A 21,109-nucleotide genomic window follows, 5' to 3' on the forward strand; every position below is an offset into this window, starting at 1 on the left:
CAGCAGGCCCGGGAGTGGGTGGTAGACACGGTTCGTAGGAGAATCTGGGGGGCTCTCCCCCTGCCTCCCCCCCAGCCCCTCCAGTTCTCCCCAGCATCCTGACATCAGTTCAGCAGACTTACAGATAGTGGACAGTCTCTGGCCCTCACGGGGCGCGGCGGGTGGGGTGGGCGGGGGGTGGGGGACTCCCATGCCTTCTTCGCGTCTGGGGTCCCAGGAAGTGGCCCCTGCGCCCAGGACTCCAGCGCCCCCTGCCCCCGCCTCGCCTCGGGAGGCCCCTTGCTGGCCAGCTGCCCAGCGGGTCATGCTCGCTGCACGGCTCCTTCCACCTCGTAACACCGCGAACACCCTCCCCGTCCCGGCCCCAACACGCGCCATCCCCGTCCTCTTGCGTCCTCCCATTTCTCTGATTCAGCTGTCAATGGTGACAGCAAAAAAAGAAACCATTTTCAACAGGGGGTGGGCACACAGGAGGGGCGGTGGGGAGGGGGCTGGCCATTGGGGGGGTGCTTGGGGCCAAGCCCGGGATGACTCTGCGCAGCTTGCGAGGCCTTCCAGCACCTGTCCGTGCTCCCGGGGGTGCGGATCGGGAGCCGGCCCCTTCCCGGCCCCTCCAGGGCTGGCTGGTCCCGGAGGCTTCTTCACTCTGGGGAGTGGGTGGCTTCCCTGAAAGGAGGAGCTGGAGCAGTAGCTGGCTCTGGTCCCCAGAACAGGGCGGAGGTGGGGGCAGGAGAGCCTGGGAATCCCTGGTCGACCTTCGGGAAGGGACCCGAGGTGGCTTCTGCCTCCACCGCTCCCCCAAACCCACCAGTGGGGCCCTGGGATTCAAAGAAGGGGGCAGGAGGGAATCAGAAAGAGGGCCAGCCCCGTTGGGCCAAGCTGTTGATGGTTATCGAGAACAGGAAGCTAGGATACCACAGGGGTGGGGAGGAGGAAGCGGGCCCAGCCTTGCCCCCTGGCCGGCCCGTGCCTCCAGGTTCCCACCAGGTTTCCCGGGTCTGAGCCCCACTGGCCGTGAGCACACCCTCTGCCCTCACAAGGGCCCGGCAGCAGGTTGAGGAGCTACACGCTGAGGGCAAGGAGGCCGGGAGCCAGGAGACGGGGAGGGGGGTGAGGGTGGGGGTGGGGGTAGGGGTGGGGGTGGGGGCAGCAGCGTTAGGCAAAACCCTGAGGATCTCTCAGTTCCCGTTGCGTATGTCTGGGGTTGGGGGAACAGTCACTCCCCGCCTCCTGTCCTCCCGCCTTCTGCTTAGAAGAGCCTGGACGTGCATGGAGGGCAGAGCGTGCCACCCGTGGGCCTGGTGCCCCCCGCGGGAGCTCCCCAGACCGGCCAGCCTGCTGGAATCAGGGCAGGCCCGGGGCTCCCTGGGAGTGGGGCCCCCCAGAACCTCCTCATTCCTGGGGGGGAACTGCCCAGATCCCTCCAGTAGCTGGCTTGCCTTCCAGAGTTGGGATTTGGGCTCCAGCCACCCTGACTCCCAAGGAAGCCTCACAACAGCAGGAAGGCAGGAAGACCCATGTGCGATGGGCAGACTGGCGGCTCCGCTGCTGGGACCCTGGGGCGCCCCTGCACCGCCTGAGGCTCAGTGTCCGAGGCAGGCTCCTCCCCAGGCGGGTGATCGGCTCCTCTCTAGTGCTCGGGAGAAGCCGGCACGGCCCAGAGACGCGCGCGTGGCCTGAGGGTCTCCAGTCCTGCAGACCCCTCCCCACTGCCCGTCCGCACCCCCCTCCTCGCCAGTCCCCAGATCCGGGCCGCCGCCCCCAGCTAGCCGTGCCCTCCGTCGGAAGCCCCGTGGAGGGGCCGCTGTGTCTGGAATTCCTGGCAGCACCCAGGGAACAAGACCCCGCCGCCAGCCCCAGAGGCAAGGGCTGCCACCCTGTGGGATCCCAAGGGGACGCTCCTGGGCTTGGGGCCCGCAGCCGGCGGCCAGGACTCCCGTGTCCTGCACCCTGCACGCGCCCCAGTCCTCCTTAGGCCTCCCCGCCCCTCTCCGGAGAAGCCCTAGGGTCGTAGGTGCCCCCCACGTCCCCCCAAACCCCGGGCCAGCCAAGGCCTGCTGGCCAGCCCAGCACTCCAGGCCCTGCTTGGCTCTGGCGGAGGGGGGGGCCCGAGACACAGTGAGTGAGGAGCCGGGGGGCCTCTCCTGCCAAAGCCGGGGGGCTCAGGGGACCCTGGGAGTGGGGCACGGCAGCCCTAGGAGGTGGGCCAGCGGCCGTCTGGCCAGGAGATGCCAGCCTGCCCTGGGGCCCTGCCACCGAGCCGGCCATCCTGGAAGCTCACCCGCCCGACCCAGTTTCCCCAACACCTTTTGGGTACCTGCTGGCGAGGGGGACTTTCCCACACCCCACACCCCCAGCCGAGGACCGGGGACTCAGGTGGGCTGAGCGCCCGGGGAGGCCGGGAGGAGCCCATTCTTGGCCAGCTGCTGGGGCTCAGGTCCCTCCAGGGGGACTGGAGGCCCGAACAGACCACGGCCCGAGGGCCAGGGGGGTGAACATCTCTCCTACCATGTGGTCCGCCCGTCCGGGACCCTCCTGTCCGTCTCCCCCTCCGCGATGCCCTTGGATGCCCCGTGTACACATGTGCCCACACGTGCTCGTGCATCCGGATGGGTGTGTGCTCCCCTGCAGCGCCCACCTGCAGGGTGTCCATCTGCCCGCGCCCATAGCCCCGCACGGCCCCCCAGCCCCCCAGGATCCCGGTCTACCCCGCCCCCAGGGACCTTGCCCAGGGTGTGGGAGGAGGAGTGGGAGCCTCGCTGTCCCGCGCGTCCATCCGGCCCCTGTCCTGCCGGCGACTATCCTCCCCTCGCGCGGGGGACACCCTGGCTCCAGGCCGGGGACAGGAGGGGCCTGGAGGGAGCTGCGTGGGATGGCTGTGGGCAGACACTGCTGGCTGGCATTTGGGAATCGGGGTGCCCTGCCCTCTCCAGAAGGGATCGGTAGGTGCTCTGAGACTCAGGAGGACCCCGGGGCTTCTCTAGGGAGAGGATGTGGGTTTGTCTGTGGGAGTGGTTGCCGCGCAGGAGACAGCCCTTGTGGTACTTTTTTTTTTTTTGCTGAATGGGGAGCCTGGGCTGGGGCGGCTGACCTGTCTGTGGGTTATGTCCACCCCCTCTGGGCCCCTCCTCCCTCTGCCGGGCGGGCGGGCAGCTGGCAGGTGCAGGCGTGCTCCTGTGGCCAGGTGTGGTCCTGCTTCCCCGGGACTGTCCGCAGCACCAGCTGGGGCATCTGTGCTGCCCCCCGGGCCCCCCACGGGAGCTCGCGGGCAGCGTGAGACCCGCCCCCCCACCTATACCCTGTGTGGCCGCATCTCTGTGGAGGTTCTGAATCAGGATGTCTCCACCTCGCGTCTCCTCTTTGCTGCTGCTTCTGGAGACTGTGCTAGAAAGAGCAGAGGGGGTACCCCAGGCGCGGGGGGCGGGGCTGGCGGCACGGGGAGGAGGCTCCCCACCTCCTGGCCACACTGGGGCCTCTCCCCGGCTGCTCTCTGACCCCCTGCTCCCCGCTGAAAGAACACACGTGTGCATGTACACACGCACGCAGCCTGGAAAACCTGATGAGTGTGCAGCGCCGTTTGCAGGCCCCTATCCCGAGGCCGGGTAGGTGGCTGGCTCTGAGGTGGGGGCCGGGTGGGGGCCGGGTGCGGAGGGGGAAGGGCGGCGGCCAGGCTCTGGGCGTCCTCCTGCGGCCCCCGAAGTTCAGCTTCTATCCCGCCTGCTTTCTGCACCTGCCCCTTGCCACTTCCTGAGGGGGCGGGAGTCCCGGGCTCCTTCCCCAGGGCCCGAGCCCTTGCTTTCCCTCCTGCTCCCGCCCTTCTGTCGGGGTAGGGACACAGGGTGCGGGCCTCCAGGTGAGGAGCTGGCTCTAGGCCGGGGTGAAGCTGACCCGCTTCTAGGCCAGGCCTCGGGGAGGCTCCCCTGCGCTTAACCTGCTTGCAGCCTGGTGGGGGCGGGGGGTGCAGGGGGACAGGTGGGCACCGCTGACCTAGGTAGGGGAGGTGCGGACGGGAAGCCACCACCGCAAGACTTAGGTAGCTCCTAAGAGAGCTCCAGGCCGAGAGGACCCCAGTTGGGGGTTAGGAGCAGGATTTGCTATCTGGGGCCGGGGTCCCCCTCCGTGGAGCTCAGTGAGGATGTGGGAGCAGATGGGTCCCAGGAGCCAGGCGGGCTCTTCTAGACCTGTCATCGCGGTGGTTTGCGGCCTTTAGAATGGGGCCCCCAACACACACCCCACCCCACCCCGTCCACGAAGGCCTGGAGCCACGTGGGGGCACCGAGGGGGACGCGCTCCCAGCGGGCGCATCCCCTCAGCCCCACCCGTGCACGCGTCCCCAGCCCTCGCCTCCCCGGCTGGCCGCAGAGCCCCTGTGTCCGCCTGCTGATAGCACAACCGCACTCTTCTTTGGGGCCGGGGGTGGGGAGCCACTGCCTGTGCCCTGTGTGCCCGCTGGCAAGGCCACCCTTGTCTTTGTCCTGGACTTTCCCAGGCCTCCCTGGGACTTATCTGCTGGAGGAGGGGCAGGGCGGAGGGGGGTGTGCTGGGGCAGGGGAGGGAGAGGAGGGCTTCTCTGCAGCCTCACAGGTGCAATCGGCTTCCACCCTCCGGCCCTGGGGGCTGGGGGAGACTTGGAGCGGCCGAGGGCTTAGGGTCTGCGTCCAGAGACAGCCCCTTGCTCTTGGGCCGCCTGCTGCCTGCGCCTGCTTCCACCCCTGCCCACCAGGCGGCAAGGGGAGGGTTGGGGGGCCTGGCTCCGCCCCTGCTGCCTCCATCGTTCCCTTACAGCGTCAGGATGAGGTCCCCCGTCCTGTTTGCAGCCTTGCTCTGGCTCTGCGGTTTCCTGGCCAAGGTGCGGTGGGCCCTGGGGGCGGGGGGGGGGGCGGGGGGCTCCCTCCTCCAGGGCCTGTCCGGCTGTCTGCGGGGCCCCACCGCCGCCCTCCCCAGATGGCCTCCCCGTGCCCGGCTGCCTCCGAGCCTGGCTGTGCCTGGGGGGCTGCTCTGGGGCCTCTCTGGGGCAGTGCCAGGCCCAGGACGGCCCTCTCACTGATCCTGACCCTGTGGCCCACTGCCTTTCACGGAGGCCCAGACCCCACAGCCTCTGCCCATCTCCTCCCCCTCCTCCTGCAGGGAGACGCCCTGGCTGGGAGCCCAGACACACCGAGAGGAGGTAGGTGTCTCCACGGGGCGGGGGTCCAGGAGGTCCGGGGGGCGCAGGGTCGATTTCTCCATGCCAGCTTTGGCCTCCGCTCCGGCCCTTTTTTCTGCCTTCCGTCCTGTAGAGGAGAGGGCATTGGGAGACTCTGGATGCACCCCTTTCCCTGGAGGGAGGCCAGGGGAGGCCGACCAGCCTCTTTCTGAGCTGGGCAGCCCCGGGGCCAGACAAGTTCAGCCGTGCCCTCGGCCTCACCCACTTGCGTCCCCCGGGCTGTAGAAGGGCAGCGCTCCGGGCCCGCACCTACGCAGCCTGCGCTCCGGGCCCCGGGCCGGAAGTCGCTCCCTGCTGGCGGGGACTGCCCTGCGGCCCTGTGGACGGAGCCCCGCCGTGTCGCCTGCGGGCTGGGGCCGAGCGGGAGGCGGCTGTCCCGGGGGGTGGCCAGGGACCAGGGAGCCCAGGAGGGCAACTTCTCCGAGGACCACGCTGGGACGGCAACCCGTCTAGAGGCCCCGGGGGGCCCCGGGGTGCGGCCCCTCTGGTCCCGACGTGCCGCTTCTCCCCACCTCTGCGCAACCCCCGCCGCTGTCCGCGACCTGCAGCTCCGGAGCCCCGGGAGCCCGTCCAGCCTCGAGGCCTCGTGGGCTGCTGCCCCGGGGGAGCAGGGGGCCTGCTGCCTTCTCCTCTACCACCTGGAGTCCCAGACGCTGGTGCGCAACATCTCCGTGCCACGGGGCTCCCTGTCCTACACTTTCAGTGACCTCCGGCCAGGCAGCGAGTATGTTCTGGAGGCCACCACCTGGGCCGGCGACCCCCAGGCCAAGAGCAGCGTCCGCCAGTGGACAGGTAAGGCCGGTGCTTGGCGAGGCCCAGACGGCAGCCGGTCTGGGAGCGGCCGGGACAGGCCAGAGCCGCACGGGCCGCCTTGGCCCAGCAGAGCCGGGCTTCCGCTCTCCTACCGCCAGGGCTGGTGCCGGCGCCCACCCCACGGCCCTTCGGGGCCTGACTCTGCTCTCCCCACCTTCTTCCAGCCCCCGTGTCCCCTCCCCAGCTGCTGCTGCGTGCCCTGGGCACCGGTGCCCTGCACGCCTCCTGGAACCACTCGGCTGGGGCCGCCGGGCTCCTCCTGGTGCTCACAGACCTCTTGGGCGGCACCAACCTGACTGCAGTGGTCGGACGCGGGGTCTCCAGCCACACCTTCCTTCACCTCTCCCCGGGCACCCCCCACGAGCTGACGCTCTGTGCTGTGGCCGGGCCGTGGCGGGCAGTGGGGCCCCACGCCACCGAGTGGACCTGTGAGTGCTGGGGGCAGGGGGACCAGGACAGGCTCCCAGCTCTTCTCTGGCCCAGTGGGTGGGATACGAGGGGGGGCCCCTTCGGGACCCTGCGGGAAGGGGTGAGGCTGGGCGGGGAGCAGCCTCCCTTGCTGCCTGGTGGGGGGCCACCTGAAGAACCATGGTGGTGTGACATCACCATCACTCCCCGTGCCAGCCACGGTGCCAACGCGGTCCTGTCGCCCCCAGTGTGTGGTAGGGGGAAGGGAGCCGAGGTTCGGAGAGCAGGCCAAGGTCAAGCAGCTGGGGAGTGGCCTTGGGTGCCCGCGGAGCCCAGGCTGACGTCCCCATGTTGCTGCGAGAAGCGCCGTCTTGCCCTGGTCGAGGGAGAAGCAACCGCACCGTGGAGCGGGTTCCAAACGTCACGGGTGCCCCTCCTGGCCGGGGGGCTCCGGGCAAACCACTTACCTTCTCTGTTTGTTTCTGGTTCGGTAAAGGGGGCGGTGATGACTCAGTTCGTGGCCTTGAGGGGAGTACACACGAGCACAGTGGGGGGTGCTTAGGACCTGCTGGGGTGGCCACGCTCGGTCACCTGCGAGCTGTTACTCCTGTTACGCTGTCACAGCCAGATCCCAGAATTCACCCCGAATGGCGGGTGGTGGTGGGTGGCGGTGCCCGCCTCTGGCAGTCGCGCGGCCTGGTGCATGGGGAGAGGACGGCGCGAGGAGGGCAGGCTGTCTCGCCCCCACCGGGTGGGTGCTCTGCACATATTTGCGCCCTGTCCCCCCAGATCCCTCTGCCCCTCTGGACCTGGTGCTCCTGCCCCGGCCCGCGGCGCTCTGGGCAAGCTGGAGGGCGGGGCCCGGCGCCCGGGACGGCTATCTGCTCAGGCTCAGTGGGCCGGCGGAGAGGAACACCACGCGGGGTCCGGGAGCCCTCCGTGCCACGTTCCCGGGGCCCCTGCCCCCTGGACACTACACTCTGGAGCTCGGGGCTCTGGCTGGGCCCTATGATGCCTGGGCCCGGGCCAGCGCCTGGCTGCCTGGTGAGTCTGGGCTGCGGGAATGGGAGGGGGCACCTGCCCGGGCACCTGCGAGGAGAAGCAGCCGCGTGCTCACTCCCCACAAGCTGCATCCTCTGCAGACTCTGCGGCCCAGCCCGCGCAGAGCAAAGGGTCCGAGCTGCCGCTGGACGGGCTGGCGGCCCCTGCGGAGCCGAGCAGGCAGGCCTTGCTCTACACCGAGGGGGCCCCGGGCCTTCCTGGAAACATCTCTGTGCCACCTGCCACCGCGCTCGGCACCTCCGGGGGGCCTGTACCTGGGGCCCACTCCTGGGTGGACATCGCCTCGTCTCTGAGAAACACTACCCGGAATCTCACAGACCACATGAGTGAGCGTCAGCCACCGTGTCCCCTGACCCCGGGGTGGGACCCTGCGGCTGGGGGTGGGTGACCGGGGGAGGAGAAAAGCGGCCTCACAGGGCCACACTCCATGCCCCCCTTACCAAACCGCCCCTCCTTCAGAGCCCCCGGCACCGCGGTCACTGGAGGTCACCGGCAGGGGCAGCCCCTCTGACCTGGCCATCGGCTGGGCCCCGGCCCCAGGGCCGCGGGAAGGCTACAGGGTCGCCTGGCATCAGGAGGGCAGCCAGAGACCACTGGGCGGTCTGGTGGACGTGGGGCCGGAGAGCTCGGGCCTAACTCTGAGGGACCTGCTGCCTGGCTCCTGCTACACCGTGTCCGTCTGGACCTGGGCAGGGAGCCTGTGCTCCAGCACCCAGAGGACCCGCGCCTGCACCCGTGAGTCCTGGGCCGCAGCCCCCGGGCCCGCACAGGACAGTGGGCGTGGGGTCCCAGCTTCCTCTCTGGGCTCGGAGGGTCGCGTGTGCATCAGGGTGGGCCTGCCGTGGATCTGTTTGCAAGCATGCTCCGCCTCCTACCACCCGATCAGCCATCCAGCCACCCGTCCACCTATTCAGCAGATATTTAATGAGCGCTTCCCATTGAGCGCTTCCCATTGTTTAGGTTTAGGGTTAGGTGCTGAGGCTAAGACTCACGAGCAGGACGGTCTAGGAAGGAAGACGACAGCAGACAGAGGAGATATGTGAATACATAGGCGCACATTTGTTACGCGTCACACAACAGACGTAAGCGAATGATGAGAATACGCAGCATCGATTTGGAGCCGCCAGCTGTGTTCTTATAGGTTAAAACTGATGACTATTGGGGATTTTATGAGGTTCCGTCTAATGTTTTAGGACTCATAGAAGGGCAACCTGCGTAGGGAGTCAGGGAAGGCTTCCTAGAGAGGGAGGAGGGTGAGCTGAGAAGCTTAGGGTCTGAGTCTGACAGAGAAGGGCTTTCTGGAGAGGCTAAGCACGTGCCAAGGCCCTGGGGTGGGGGGAGAGGGAGAGAGACGGAAGGGGCTGGGGGAAGAGAGGGGGAGGGTGGAGCTTGCAGGGAGTGAATGCCAGCAGGTGAGCTGGAGACAGGGCCCTGAGGGCCTTAAGAAGTAGGTGCTGGGTTTTGCGGGGACCCTGTGACCAGACCTCACACCCTCAAGGAGCCGCAGCGTGGGGACGAGGTGGGGGGCAAGCATCAGGGCAGGGACTGTGTTGTTCAAGTGGTTTTCTTTTTTCTTTTTCAAAGATTTATTTGAGACAGAGAGAGACAGAGAGAGAGACAGAGAAAAAGAGACAGAGTCAGAAACAGAGAGACAGAGATAGAGACAGAGACAGAAACAGAGAGACAGAGATAGAGACAGAGAGACAGAGACAGAGAGATAGAGACAGAGAGAGAGAGAGCGCGCACACGCCAGCGCACTTGGGGTGGGGAGGGGCAGAGGACAGGGAGACTCTCTAGCAGGCTCCCTGCTTAGCGTGCGGCCTCCATGGGGTTCCGCTCTCAACCCCGAGATCATGGCCTGAGCCGGAATCGAGGCTTACACGACTGCGCCCCGGGCACCCCGCAGGAGGCTCACCTGGGAGACACGAGGAGTGTGTCTGGAGCCCCTGGGACGTTGGCCTGAAAAGGGAGGAGGGTGCCGGTGACGGGGCAGGGGAGGTGGGTCACTCCAGGAGTGTCTCCACCTTGACCTTGCAGTCCCTGCTCCTCCTGCCAACCTGAGCCTGCGCCTCGCCACCTGGCCCCCCACCCTGACCGCCTCCTGGAGAGGCCCCCCCGGGGGCAGGGATGGCTTCCGGCTGCGGCTTTACCGCCTGGGGCCCCTGACTCTGGAAAGCAGGGACACTCTGGGCCCCGAGGCTCAGAACTTCTCCTGGGCCCGGCTGCCCCCAGGCGCCGAGGTTCTGGTTCAGCTGGTCACCGTGCGGGGCCCAGACGAGAGCAGCAGCGCCAACGCCATGGGCTGGACGCGTGAGTGCCCTGCACACCCTTCCTCCCCGGCCTCTGTGCTGCTTGGGTTCCCGGGCCACGCGTTCCCCGTGACGACTCTGCCATCTGTGGGCAGGCCGGCGGCTGGGTTGCTCCCGGACCTCCAGGCACCGGGGTCCCCACGTCCCTACCTGGGCCCCCCACCCCGGGGCATCCCAGAAGGTGGGCAGACCCCGGGGGGTGCTCTCATTCAGCAGCCAGGGCATGCCCCCCTCCGCTCTCGCGTGGCCAGGGAGACCCAGCCAGGACCCAGGCTCCAACACCCCCCGACCCCCCGCCCCGCCCCCCAGGCTGGGTAATAGCTGCAGTGGCTCAGGCTCACGGGTCCTCTGCTCAGGCCTCCCCGTGGTCTCCCATTTCCTCAAGACAACCAGCTTCGCAGGCGGACTTTACGGCTCTGTCCCTTTCACATTTGAGAAACTAAGGCACAGATAAGCCCCCTCACTTGCCCTGGGCTCCTAGCCCTATGTGGGGAGCCGGGGTTCCCTTTCCAACACTGTGACCCAGTCTCTGCTCCTTGCTGCTCGCTGCTGTCCAGGGGCACGGGGCAGGTGCCGGGCTGGCGGGGACGGCGGGCAGGGCTCGCTGAGCATCGCACGGTGGGTCCTCTCCCGCTCCCCTGAAGCCTCCAGGGCCCTAGAGCCGGGTTTGGAAGCCCCTGTCACACTGGCCTGGGTGCCCCCTTCTTGCTGGAGCCTCCCTCAGCTCGTCCTTGCCCCCACCCTCAGCTCGTTCTTCTCCAGTGTGGTGACTCCCTGCACCCCCTTCCTCCCAGGGACCACGTGACCTCAGGCAGGCCTCGGGGGAAGCTAGAAAGAGCTTCAGGCAGGAGACCCGGGTGTTAGCCGAGGCTCAGTCTCCAGAGCGAGACTCTGAGCCTCAGTTTCCCCCATTTGCAAAGGAGATGTTGACTCAATGACTGGGCCAGGCTTCTGTGACTCCAGGGCCCAGGCTCCAGCTGAGGGTGAAGGGGCCCCAGACAGTGCCTGCCCTTAAGGACCTGCCTGTCACGTGGGGGCCTTTATTTATTATTATTTTCTAAAGACTTTATTTATTCTTGAGAGACACAGAGGAAGGCAGAAACCGAGGCAGAGGGAGAAGCAGGCTCCCTACGGGGAGCCCGATGCAGGACTCGATCCCGGGACCCCGGGGTCATGCCCTGAGCCCCCTAGGCGCCCCACATGGGGGCCTTTAGAAGCAGTGGCCTACAGGGCCTGGGGCTGGAAGAGGCAGTGGGTTTAAGTCGGGAGCAGCCGGGGGCAGCCCCTGCCTCCCACAGGGATGGTGGGGGGTGGAGGGGGAGTAACTGGTGAGTGCGATGCTGGGTGAGCTTGTGCGCTGCTGCCGCTGCTCCTGCAGGAAGACCCTGGCCCACCTGGGCCACCGCCCCCTCTGGCAGGGTGAATTTGGTGAATTTGCAGGGGCGCAGAGTTCGGCCCCTAACACCTCCCTTCCGCTCAGCCTTGCCATACCTGGCTCTCCCCGCAGCCCCCCGCGCCCCTCCCCTGGTGCACGTGACCACCGAGGGCCCCACCGAGCTCCAGGCGTCCTGGGTCCCTGCGCCCGGGGCGCGCGACGGCTACCAGGTGACGCTGTACCTGGGGGGGGGCCTGGCGGGCTCCAGGACCCTGGTGGCGGGGGTGGGTGGCACCAGCTTCTCGGCATTGACCCCGGGCACTCGGTACGACGTGGAGGTCGTCGCACGGGCTGGGCCCCTCCTCTTGGCGGCCACCACTGCCTCAGGCTGGACCTGTGAGTGGGGGCTGCAGAGACCCCAGACCCCGGCCCCTCCTTAGCTCCACCTGCCAACCCTGCCCCCGTGCACCCCCAGCCCCCTCCAGCCTCGCCCCGCCCGGTCGGTACCCCCTGGCCTTCCGTGCCCATTCACCCGCTCCCCTTCCGTCCGCAGCTCCGCTCCTGCCCAACGAGCTGCTGGTGTCCATGCAGGCGGGCAGCGCCGTAATCACCCTGGCCTGGGCCAGCGGCCCCTTGGGGCACGGGGCATGCCATGCCCAGCTCTCGGAGGCCGGGCGCCTCCCCTGGGCGCAGCCCCTGGTGCTCGGCCAGGCCCGCCTGGTGCTCAGGGACCTAACCCCCGGACGCAATCTCTCCCTGTCAGTGCTGTGCCAGGCGGGGCTGCTGCGGGCAGCCACCCACCCGGTGGTGCTGCCTGTGGGTACGTGGCTGTGTGTTGGGGGGGGATGCAGGAGCCCCGGGGGCAGGCCCGAGGCCAAGCCACAGCGCTGCCCGCGCCGCGCGGAGCCCCTGCCCCTCCTGCTGGGCGCCTCCCCGCCCCTGCAGCCCGTGCTCCTCCAGAGGGGCGCTCGGGGCCAGAGGGGGTGTCGTGTGTCCGAGGGACCAGCGCCCCACCCCTTTGCCCCAGCGCCAGCCTCTTGGGGTGTCCTGACACCCACACAGCGAGGAACCTCTGATTCCCGCAGAGCCCGGCCCCGTGGAGGATGTGCAGTGTCAGCCCGAGGCCACTGGCATGGCCCTGACCTGGACGGTGCCCGCGGGGGATGTGGACAGCAGCTGGCCGTGGGGGGTCGCGCCCACCTCGTCTTCCAGGCCAGCACCTCCGGGGACGCTCTCCTCTTGCCCAGCCTGCTGCCTGCCACGTCCTACCGCCTCGGCCTCACTGTGCTGGGCAGGAACGGTCTGCGGAGCCGTGGGGTCACCCTGCTGTGCACCACCTCTGCGGAGGGTGAGCGCTTTCGTGGCCTCCAGAGCCGCCCTTGCCCTTACCCCAGCACTGCCCACTGGGGGGTTGCTCCCCTGTGTCCCCAAGCTTTGCTTTGGCCCTGATGCACACAGCACACCGTTGAGCCTGTGCCCGGCACCCTGGCCCCGGGGGTGGGGGTCCCAGTTCTTCCTTCCTCGTCCCCGTCAGGCACTGGTTGCCAGGCATCATGACAGGTGCTAGGGACGTGACCTGCCCTTGGCCGCTGGCTCCTGGTTAGGCCCTGGCTCTGCCCCGTCCGTCCCCAGGCTGGCACCCCCCGGACTTAGCTGCAGCCCCCCAGCTGGAGCCCGAGGCGGGGATGGGCGTGCTCATCACACGGGGGATGTTTGGCAAGGACGACGGGCAGATTCAGTGGTACGGCATCATCGCTACCACCAACCTGTCACGTGAGTCCCGGGACGGAGGGGACGGGGTCACCCTGGCTCCTGCCTGGTGTGGGACGGGCGAGGGGGCTGCAGACGCTGGACCGGCAGGACGAGATGTCTGAGGCTAGCGTGAGTGCTGCAGCAGGAACATTCTCAAAGACGGGGCTGATGTGGTGCGATGCCTGCTGGGCATCCGCGGGAGAAACGGGGGCAGCGAGGCCGCAGCCCGCCCGCCGATCTGCACTGGCCCTTCCTGTTCCCCTGCAGTGGGTCGGCCACCCCGGAAGCCCTCAACCACACGTGGCACGACCACTACTACGGAGGACGGGACTCCTACCTGGCCACCCTGCTCCCCAACCCCTTCTACCCAGGGCCCTGGGCCGTGCCGAGATCCTGGATGGTGCCTGTGGGCACAGAGGACTGCGGCCGGACCCGGGGAATATGCAACGGGCAGCTCAAGCCAGGTTCCTGGTACCGGTGAGGGCTGAGACCAGAGGGAGGGCGAAGCCGTTGGGAGTCTCCCGGGAGTACGGGCTGTTGGCACATCGGCTCCACAGATGCATTTGCCGGTCCGTGAGGTCCGCAGGGTTACTGACTGAGCCTCCCGGTGGGCGAGGCAAACAGGGAGCGCCCGTCTGCTACGTGGGTCTTTTGTGAGGGGGAAAAACACCAGGCCGGGGCGGGTGTGGACGGACTCCGTCTCAGCTTGCCTTGGCGTGTGGGCACCTGCTTCGGGGGCCTCTTGCTGTCCGGAAGGGCAAGGAGCTGGGGGGGAGTTAGGGGCAGCCGGTTGTGCAGTCAGGGGTACGTGGCATGTGGCCCCTTAACAGGCGAGGGGCGGTCACTATTCGAGTGTCCACCGCCCGGGACCCCGTGGTTTGGAAGGGGCTTTGCTTTCCTCCCCGCCCCTCCCCAGCAGAGGCTCCGGTGTCGCTGCCGCAGGTTCAGTGTTGTGGCCTCCCGACACCATCATCTCCTTCTCCGCCTTCTCGGGTAGGTGGGCACCGGCTGGGCCCCGGGGAGGGCAAGGGTGCTGCTGCAACTGCCCGCCCGCCTTCTGAGGCTCAGCCCCGACCAGCAGCAGGAGGGACTGAGCTTGGACTCCAGGGAGGGAGCGTGGAGACGGAGACCCAGGGCCAGTGACACAGGTGCTCCAGGCACCAGGCGCGGCCCGGGCGGGCAGAGGCCGAGGGGTTCGTGCTTGGTCCCTCCACGATCGCCCTACCTTCCTGCGTGGCCCTGTAATAAGCCGCAGCTCCCGGGCCACCGAGGCTCTGCAACAGCACCGTCCAGGGAGGCAGGAGCAAGCCGCGAGCGTGCACCGTAGGGTCCTCAGGTTCCTCGGGAGCTACGGCCCACGGGCGAAAGTGAACAGGCGACATGAATTTCTCTCACGTTTTATTAGACTGAGATAGTAAGCACACTGTCATATCCACACGCGACCAATCTTAAGAATTATTAACGAGATACTTTACGTTCTTTTGTATTACTAAGTCTTTGAAATCCTTTTTTAAAAAAAATTTTTTTTTAAATATTTTATTTATTCCTGAGAGACACAGAGAGGGGCAGAGACCCAGGCAGAGGGAGAAGCAGGCTCCCTGCAGGGAGCCCGGTGCGGAACTTGATTCCAGGACCCTGGGGTCACGCACTGGGCCGAAGGCAGACGCCGGACCCCGGAGCCCCCGGGCGCCCCTCTTTGAGCTCCTTACAGCAAATCTTACCTCCTGCAGTGGCCAGTTCAGGCACCCAGTGGCTCCCACGGCTAGCAGCTGCCCGACTGGACGGTGTGGTTGGAGACGGTCCAGGGCACCAGGGCCCGGCCCGCCCTGGGGGTGTCGGGGGAGCGTTTGGGGTACCCTGGAGGCAGGCCGGGGACCGGGGCTCCGGGTGCCCTGCGGGGCGACCTTGCTGGCATCCAATGCCGGCCTCCGGCCTTGGGCTGGGATTTGGAGCTGCGGAGGTGGGCGGTGACCGTGCGGCCCCAGGGGACAGCGACTGCGGGTGGAGGGATGCGGCCGACGGCCCCCGTTTGCGTCCATAGAGCCCCGTGCCGGCGTCTCCAGGGTGGCTGTGCCCCTGCCCGCGGCCGTGGGCCTCCTGGCAGGCTGCTGCCTTGGCGCCACCGCACTGGGCCTGCTGTGCTGGTGGAGGGCAAAGGCCCGGAGGTGAGTGGGGGGACGGCTGCCGCCCTGCGAGGCCCCCGCCGCGGCAGGGCTCCTCCCACCCGCCTCTTCATCCTCCACAGGGCGGACAAGAATCGGTTTTCCCAAGAGCTGACCCCTTACAACCTGCGGTGAGCGCGGCTGCCCGCCTTGGCTGCACCCCCGGGAGCCCCTGTGACCCTGCAGGGCTGGGCATGGCCATGAGTGCACGGGGGAGGGGGGGACCAGGGCCGAGGCCGTGCTCTGTCCCCCAGCTCAGGGCGGGCTGTTCCCCGGGGCCCCTCGGCCCCCCCAGACCCACCTCCTCCCTCTCCTGCCAGGCGGACCCACCGGCCCATCCCCATCCAGAGCTTCCGGCAGAGCTACGAGGCCAAGAGCGCCCACGCTCACCAGGCTTTCTTTCAGGAGTTCGAGGTGAGGCCTCTGCGGCCCTGAGCTCCGGGTGAGAAGAGCCGGGGCCCCGAGGCCCTGCCACGGGGAGAGGTGGGTGGGCCTCAGCACCCAGCTGCCCCGATCTCCGCAGGAGCTGAAGGAGGTGGGCAAGGAGCAGCCCAGGCTGGAGGCCGAGCACCCTGCCAATGCCACCAAGAACCGTTACCCGCACGTGCTGCCCTGGGAGCACCGGATGCCGGGCTGGGCAGGGGTGCGGGGCTTGGCCTGGCCCGGGCACTGAGTGCACAGCTTCCCCCGCAGATGACCACTCCCAGGTCAGGCTGAGCCAGCTGGAAGGAGAGCCCCACTCCGACTACATCAACGCCAGCTTCATCCCGGTAAGGGCCACCTGCGGGGCCGTCTGTGGGCGTATGTGCCTGGGGGCCGAGCCCTTCGTGGAGGGCCTCCCGTGTGCCAGGCCCTGGCGCTGCTGACCCGCAGCCTCGCCTTCGAGGGAGCCCGCCGTGTGTGCACGGGTGTGCCCACGCGTTCACGCATGTGTGTGTCATACGTACCACTCAGCGTGACAAGCGCCATGCCAAGGGCACAAGCGTGATCCTCAGAGCGTGGAAGAAGGAGAGAGAAAGCCTACCTGGCAAATCAAGAAGGGCTTCTTGAAGGACGTAATCTCTTGAAGGATGCGCAGAGTTCTGATAAGAGATGGAAGAGGGGAAGGGCATAGGGCGGAAAGGACAGCCGGAGGACACGGGTGGGAGGGTCCGGGTGTGGCGAAGGTTTCTGAGGACGGAAGAAACATGGAGTTTGGACTGAGAAGGGCTGGTGAGGAAGTTGCGCTGGGAACGCTGCACGTTAGGACCTTGTTATTCCCACGGAGGTGTTTCTGGGCCCTCCAGGGTCGTGCCTGGGCGGCGGCCGTGGCAGTGGTGGCGTCTGTGCAGCCACCCTCCTGGCTTGAGCTCCTGGTGCTCCTGCATTTGCACAGTGTGGGCACAGCACCCTCACTCCTGTATGTCGTTCAAGGGACGTTTACTGCCATGTGCTCGGTGGGGCCTGGGGACCAAGGTGTCCCCAATCAGTATGTCCCCGTCTTCCGCCCACAGGGCTACACCGACCCGCAGGAGTTTATTGCCACCCAGGGGCCTCTCAGGAAGACCGTGGAGGACTTCTGGCGGCTGGTGTGGGAGCAGCAGGTCCACGTCATTGTCATGCTGACAGTGGGCATGGAGAACCGGGTGAGCGGGCCCTGCGGCTTGGCCACCAGGTGGCACACGTGCAGCCCTGTCTGGGAAGGCGGTCAGGCGGGAGAGGCCCAGAGGCGGGTGGGGTCCCCGGGGCCACCAGAGCAGGGACCGGCACTCAAGCTCCCAGGTTGACTCCGTGTCCTCTGACCTCTGCTGTTGCTCAGTGTGTCCATGTGCTCTCGCTGTAGGCAGAGGGGGGCAAGGGGGTTAGGAGAACGGGGCACGGCCGGCCACAGGGCAGGCAGCAGAGAGAGGACGTTCTGCATGCTGTCCACCAACGAGCCTGGGGACGTCTCCTCCGTGCACTGTGCGATGCGGGGCCCTGGGCAGAGAGAGCCCCTGCTGGGTCTGTCCTCCAGCTGGCACGCTGCGGTGAGGCCACGCAGCCCTAAATAGAACCGCCCAGTTTTGCAAAAAAGCCCAGCAGCTGCCTGGGACCCCTAGGGGTCATACGGCAGGTGTGGGGGTGATGGTGCCGGCGCCAGCGGAGGAGAGGGGCTTCTGGATGAGGCAGCGCGGAGCTGGCTTGGTACCAAGAGCAGGACTTCAGCAGGTGGCAGAGACCTGAAAGCTGGCTGGGAAGGGTGGTCCCGGTAAACCGGAGGGTGGCAGTGACCAGGTGTGGGCCCACAGCCACCCCTCTGCTCTGTGCCCCTGGCCCTAGGTGCTGTGTGAGCATTACTGGCCCGTGGGCTCGACCCCCGTCACTCACGGCCACATCACGGTCCACCTGCTGGCCGAGGAGCCCGAGGACGAGTGGACCAAGCGGGAATTCCAGCTGCAGCACGTGCGTGCCCGGAGGGGAAGGCGGGGGGGGGGGGGTGGGGTGGGGGGCACTCTGGGTGCCCTGGCCTGGGGCCTTCCGAGATCTGCCCGCTTGCAGCTGCGCCCCGAGGAGTCCGGCAGGGAGGGCACGGGGACCGCGGGGACGTTAGTTTTATCCAGGTCAAGGGTAGAGCCGTGAGGCAGCTTCCCCGCAGCCCTTGTGGCCTCACAACCGCTCATCGGGGCAGGAGAGCCAGGGACCCGCCTCGCCCCTGTGCCCGCCCCAGGCCAGACTCCCCGCGGGGATGCAGCGGGAGCGGCCCCTGCGCAGGGGGCGGTGACCGTCCTGGCCTTCTCTGGCCTTCCTGGGCGGCTCAGGGCGTCAGGGCCCGGCCCCAAGTGGAGCCCCGGGTCGGGGTGGGGGCGTCTTGGCCCAGCCGTGCGTGCACCCCGAGGCCTGGCGGGGCAGGAGCGGGGAGCGGGGAGCGGGGAGCGGGGAGCGGGGCTCGACCCGAGTCCTGGGGGTGCGGAGGGCGGGGGGCGGGGGATCAGGGCCTCTGAGGCCTGGGGCTTCGGTGCGCCCCTGGAGGGAGCGGGGAGGAGGGGAAGAGGCTGGGCCGAGCGGCGCCCCGGGTCGGCCCCAGGTCAGGCCCCTGCTCCCCGCCGCCCGCTCAGCGGGCCCAGCGGCAGCCGCGGACGGTGACGCAGCCGCAGTTCACCACGTGGCCCGACCACGGCGTCCCCGAGCCCCCAGCGCCCTGCTCGCCTTCGTCCAGCTGGCCCGGGAGCAGGCGGGGGCCACGCGGGGCCTCGGCCCGGTGCTCGTGCACTGCAGGTGGGGCGGGGGGGGCCTGTGGCGGCTGCTACAGCAGCTGCAGGAGGAGCGCGCGGCGGACTGTTCCACGCGGTGTACGCGCCGCGGCCGCTCCTGATCCAGACCCCGGTGAGCGCGGGGGGGCGGGGCGCGGAGGGGCGGGGGCGGGGGCGGGGCCTCCCCTGGGGCGCACCCCTGAGCGGCCGCCCCCCGCCCCCCGCCCCCCTGCAGAGCCAGTACGTGTGCCTGCACCGCTGCCTCCTGACCAAGGCCCTGGAGGGGCCGCCGGAGCCGTCCGAGTGAGCGGCCGCCCCGGGGTCCCGCGGGCGGGGGCGCCGGCCGTGCCCTCCCCCCCCCGACGCCCCGCGGTGTGCAGGGAGCGGGAGCCGCGGAGGCCCGATTGCGCCGCCCGCCGCCCGCGCCCCGGGGTCGCAGCCCATCGCCGTGAGCCGCTGGGCCGAGGCCTGCGCGCGGAGGGCCGCCCACGCCAACGCCGGCTTCCTGCGGGAGTACGGGGTGCGCGCGGGGCGGGGCGGGGCGGGGCGGGGCGGGGCGGGGCCCCCGGGGCGGGACCCCCATCCCGATCCCCGCCCCCGCTGACGGCCGCCCGCGCCCCCAGCTCCTGCTGCGCGCCCTCCGGGACGACGCCGACTCTCCCGCGCCCCCTGCCGGCCGCGAGCAGCACAGCGCGGTGCCGCGTGAGCGCCGCGCCGCCCGAGGGGTCAGGGGGCCTGGGGGGCAGCGGGCCTGGGGGGGCAGAGGGCCTGGAGGGGGCACTCGGCCTGAGGGTGGTAGCAGGCCTGGGTGGGCACCCAGTCTTTGGGGGGGCAGTGGGCCTGGGGAGGCAGCATGCCTGGGGGGTACCCAGTCTTTGGGGGGGCAGTGGGCTGATGAGGGCATTGCACTGGTGGGGTCAGCGGACCTGGGGGGGTCACCTGGCCTGGGGGGCAGCAGGCTGGTGGGGGCAGTGGGGCTGGGGGGGCAGTGGGCCTGGGGGGGCACCCAGCCTGAGGGGCAGCAGGCCTGGGGGGTACCCAACCTGGAGGGGGCACCCGGCCTGGGCGCGGCTCCCACAGCCTCACCCCCTCGCGTTCCCTCAGGTGACCGTTCCCACCTGCGGTTTTCCGCGGCCAAGGAAAGCCTCACTAGCAAGATGCTGGAAGCCTGGCTCTTCCCTGTGAGACGCCGCCCTGTCCTTGGCCCCCCCCCCCATCATTGGAGCTTCTTGGGCAGGAGCTCTGGGGGCCCTGGAGCTGTGCCGGGCAGGGGGCACCCTCAGTTCCTGGGAGCCAACAGGCTGTGCTCTGCAGGGCGGCCCTTCTGGCCACGACCACATTGTGGTGACCGGCCCTGCGGGGCCCGAGGAGCTCTGGGAGCTGGTGTGGGAGCACGGGGCCCATGTGCTGGTCTCCTTGTGCCCGCCCGACACCTGGGAGCAGGTGAGGGGGGCAGAGGGTGGGAGGGCTCAGGTATGGGGGCGGGGCAGGGGACCGCATGGGCTTGGAGAGCCCCCTGAGCAGCCCCCACGTTCGGCTCACAGCAGTCCTGGCCCACGGAGACGCAGCCCATTGTCACAGAGACAGTGACGGTGCAGTGGGTGGCGGAGAGCGTCACGGCGGGCTGGCCCTGCACCCTCCTGAGGGTCACGCACGTAGGTGTTGGAGCCACAGAGTGGGGGCGGGGGCTGTGTGGCCCGTCGTCCCTCTGCTCCTCCCTGCGCCAGCGCCAGTGTCTTTGCGCCCAGGGGGAGAGCAGGAAGGAGAGGCAGGTGCAGAGACTGCTGTTCCCGTGCTGGGAGCCGGGGCGTGAGCTCCCCGCCACCACCCTGCTACCCTTCCTGGCTGCCGTGGGCCAGTGCTGCTCTCGGGACAGGACGAAGCCGGGGACCCTGCTCAGCCACTGCAGGTGCTGCTGGACAAGGGCTGGGGGAGTGGGTGCCCACACCCCTCACTGCCCACTGAGCCCTGCTTGGGTCATGGAGCAAAAGGACACGGTTCCCCAGGGCTCCCACCTTCCTCCTTGCTCTGCCCTGATGGCTTCCGGCCATATGACATCTTTTAGGGATTTACCCCCCCACCCCCGGGCTCGCCAGGTGCCCGGTGTCCCCATATACCTGGGTACCCCAGCCTCCTCTGCCCTTCTGCGCCCCGCCCGCCCTGGCACCCCATCCAACTCGAGGTCAATTGCAGCAGGGGTGTGGCCCAGCTGGGCACTTTCCTGGCCCTGGACCAGCTGCTGCAGCAGGCGGGCGTGGAGTGCACCGTGGACGTTTTCAGTGTGGCCTTGCAGCAGTCACAGGCCTGTGGCCTCATGACCCCAACGCTGGTGAGTGGCCACCAGGGCTTGGTGGTGGGCAGGGGCACGGGGTGGGAGGAGGTGGCAGGGAAGGTTCTAGGAGGCAGGCGCAGCTCCTGACCCCGCGTCCCCCCCAGGAGCAGTACATGGACCTCTATCACTGTCTGAACAGCGCACTCCTGGATGGGCTGCCTTGAATCGGCGCTGGTCGCCGTGCTGCGCGGGAGCAGCAGAGGTCTGGGCCTGGCGTGCGGGGATGGGCGGCCTCGGCAAGCCTTCCGGGGCCCGGCTTCCCCAGGAGGGCAGCCTGCACGCCGGGCTCCGTGCCGGGCAGGGCCCGAAGTGAGGAATAAAGAGAGTGGCCGAGCCTGAGACTGAGTGTGTTTCGTGCGTCCACCCTCCTGGGAGGAAAGAAGCGGCCTCCAGGACATGCAGGACATGGGGCGCGGTGCAAAGTCCTGGTCGGCAGGCAGCCCTGAGCAGGGTGGGGTGTGGCCGGGGTGGCCGGCCCAGG

At 68.7% G+C, this 21,109-nt stretch overlaps 1 protein-coding gene across 1 annotated transcript; it reads left to right on the plus strand.

The window, feature by feature from the left end:
- The first annotated feature begins 2,541 nt into the window (after positions 1-2,541).
- LOC140636008 (receptor-type tyrosine-protein phosphatase V-like) lies at positions 2,542-20,967 on the plus strand. The gene is given in 32 exon segments (XM_072831432.1): positions 2,542-2,942; positions 3,584-3,602; positions 4,786-4,849; positions 5,128-5,167; positions 5,910-5,998; positions 6,184-6,447; positions 7,217-7,471; positions 7,570-7,815; positions 7,949-8,224; positions 9,527-9,799; positions 11,306-11,569; positions 11,727-11,993; positions 12,259-12,342; positions 12,345-12,521; positions 12,806-12,946; positions 13,193-13,402; positions 13,868-13,918; positions 14,967-15,090; positions 15,171-15,218; positions 15,408-15,501; positions 15,611-15,701; positions 15,781-15,857; positions 16,581-16,712; positions 17,386-17,508; positions 18,162-18,429; positions 18,532-18,816; positions 19,401-19,477; positions 19,611-19,739; positions 19,841-19,951; positions 20,045-20,205; positions 20,490-20,625; positions 20,733-20,967. Coding segments are annotated over 32 exon segments (5,022 nt in total). The 5' UTR covers positions 2,542-2,556; the 3' UTR covers positions 20,793-20,967.
- The last annotated feature ends 142 nt before the right edge of the window (positions 20,968-21,109 follow it).

Source organism: Canis lupus, chromosome 6 (genome assembly GCF_048164855.1).
Source record: "Canis lupus baileyi chromosome 6, mCanLup2.hap1, whole genome shotgun sequence".
Lineage (NCBI taxonomy): Eukaryota > Metazoa > Chordata > Mammalia > Carnivora > Canidae > Canis > Canis lupus.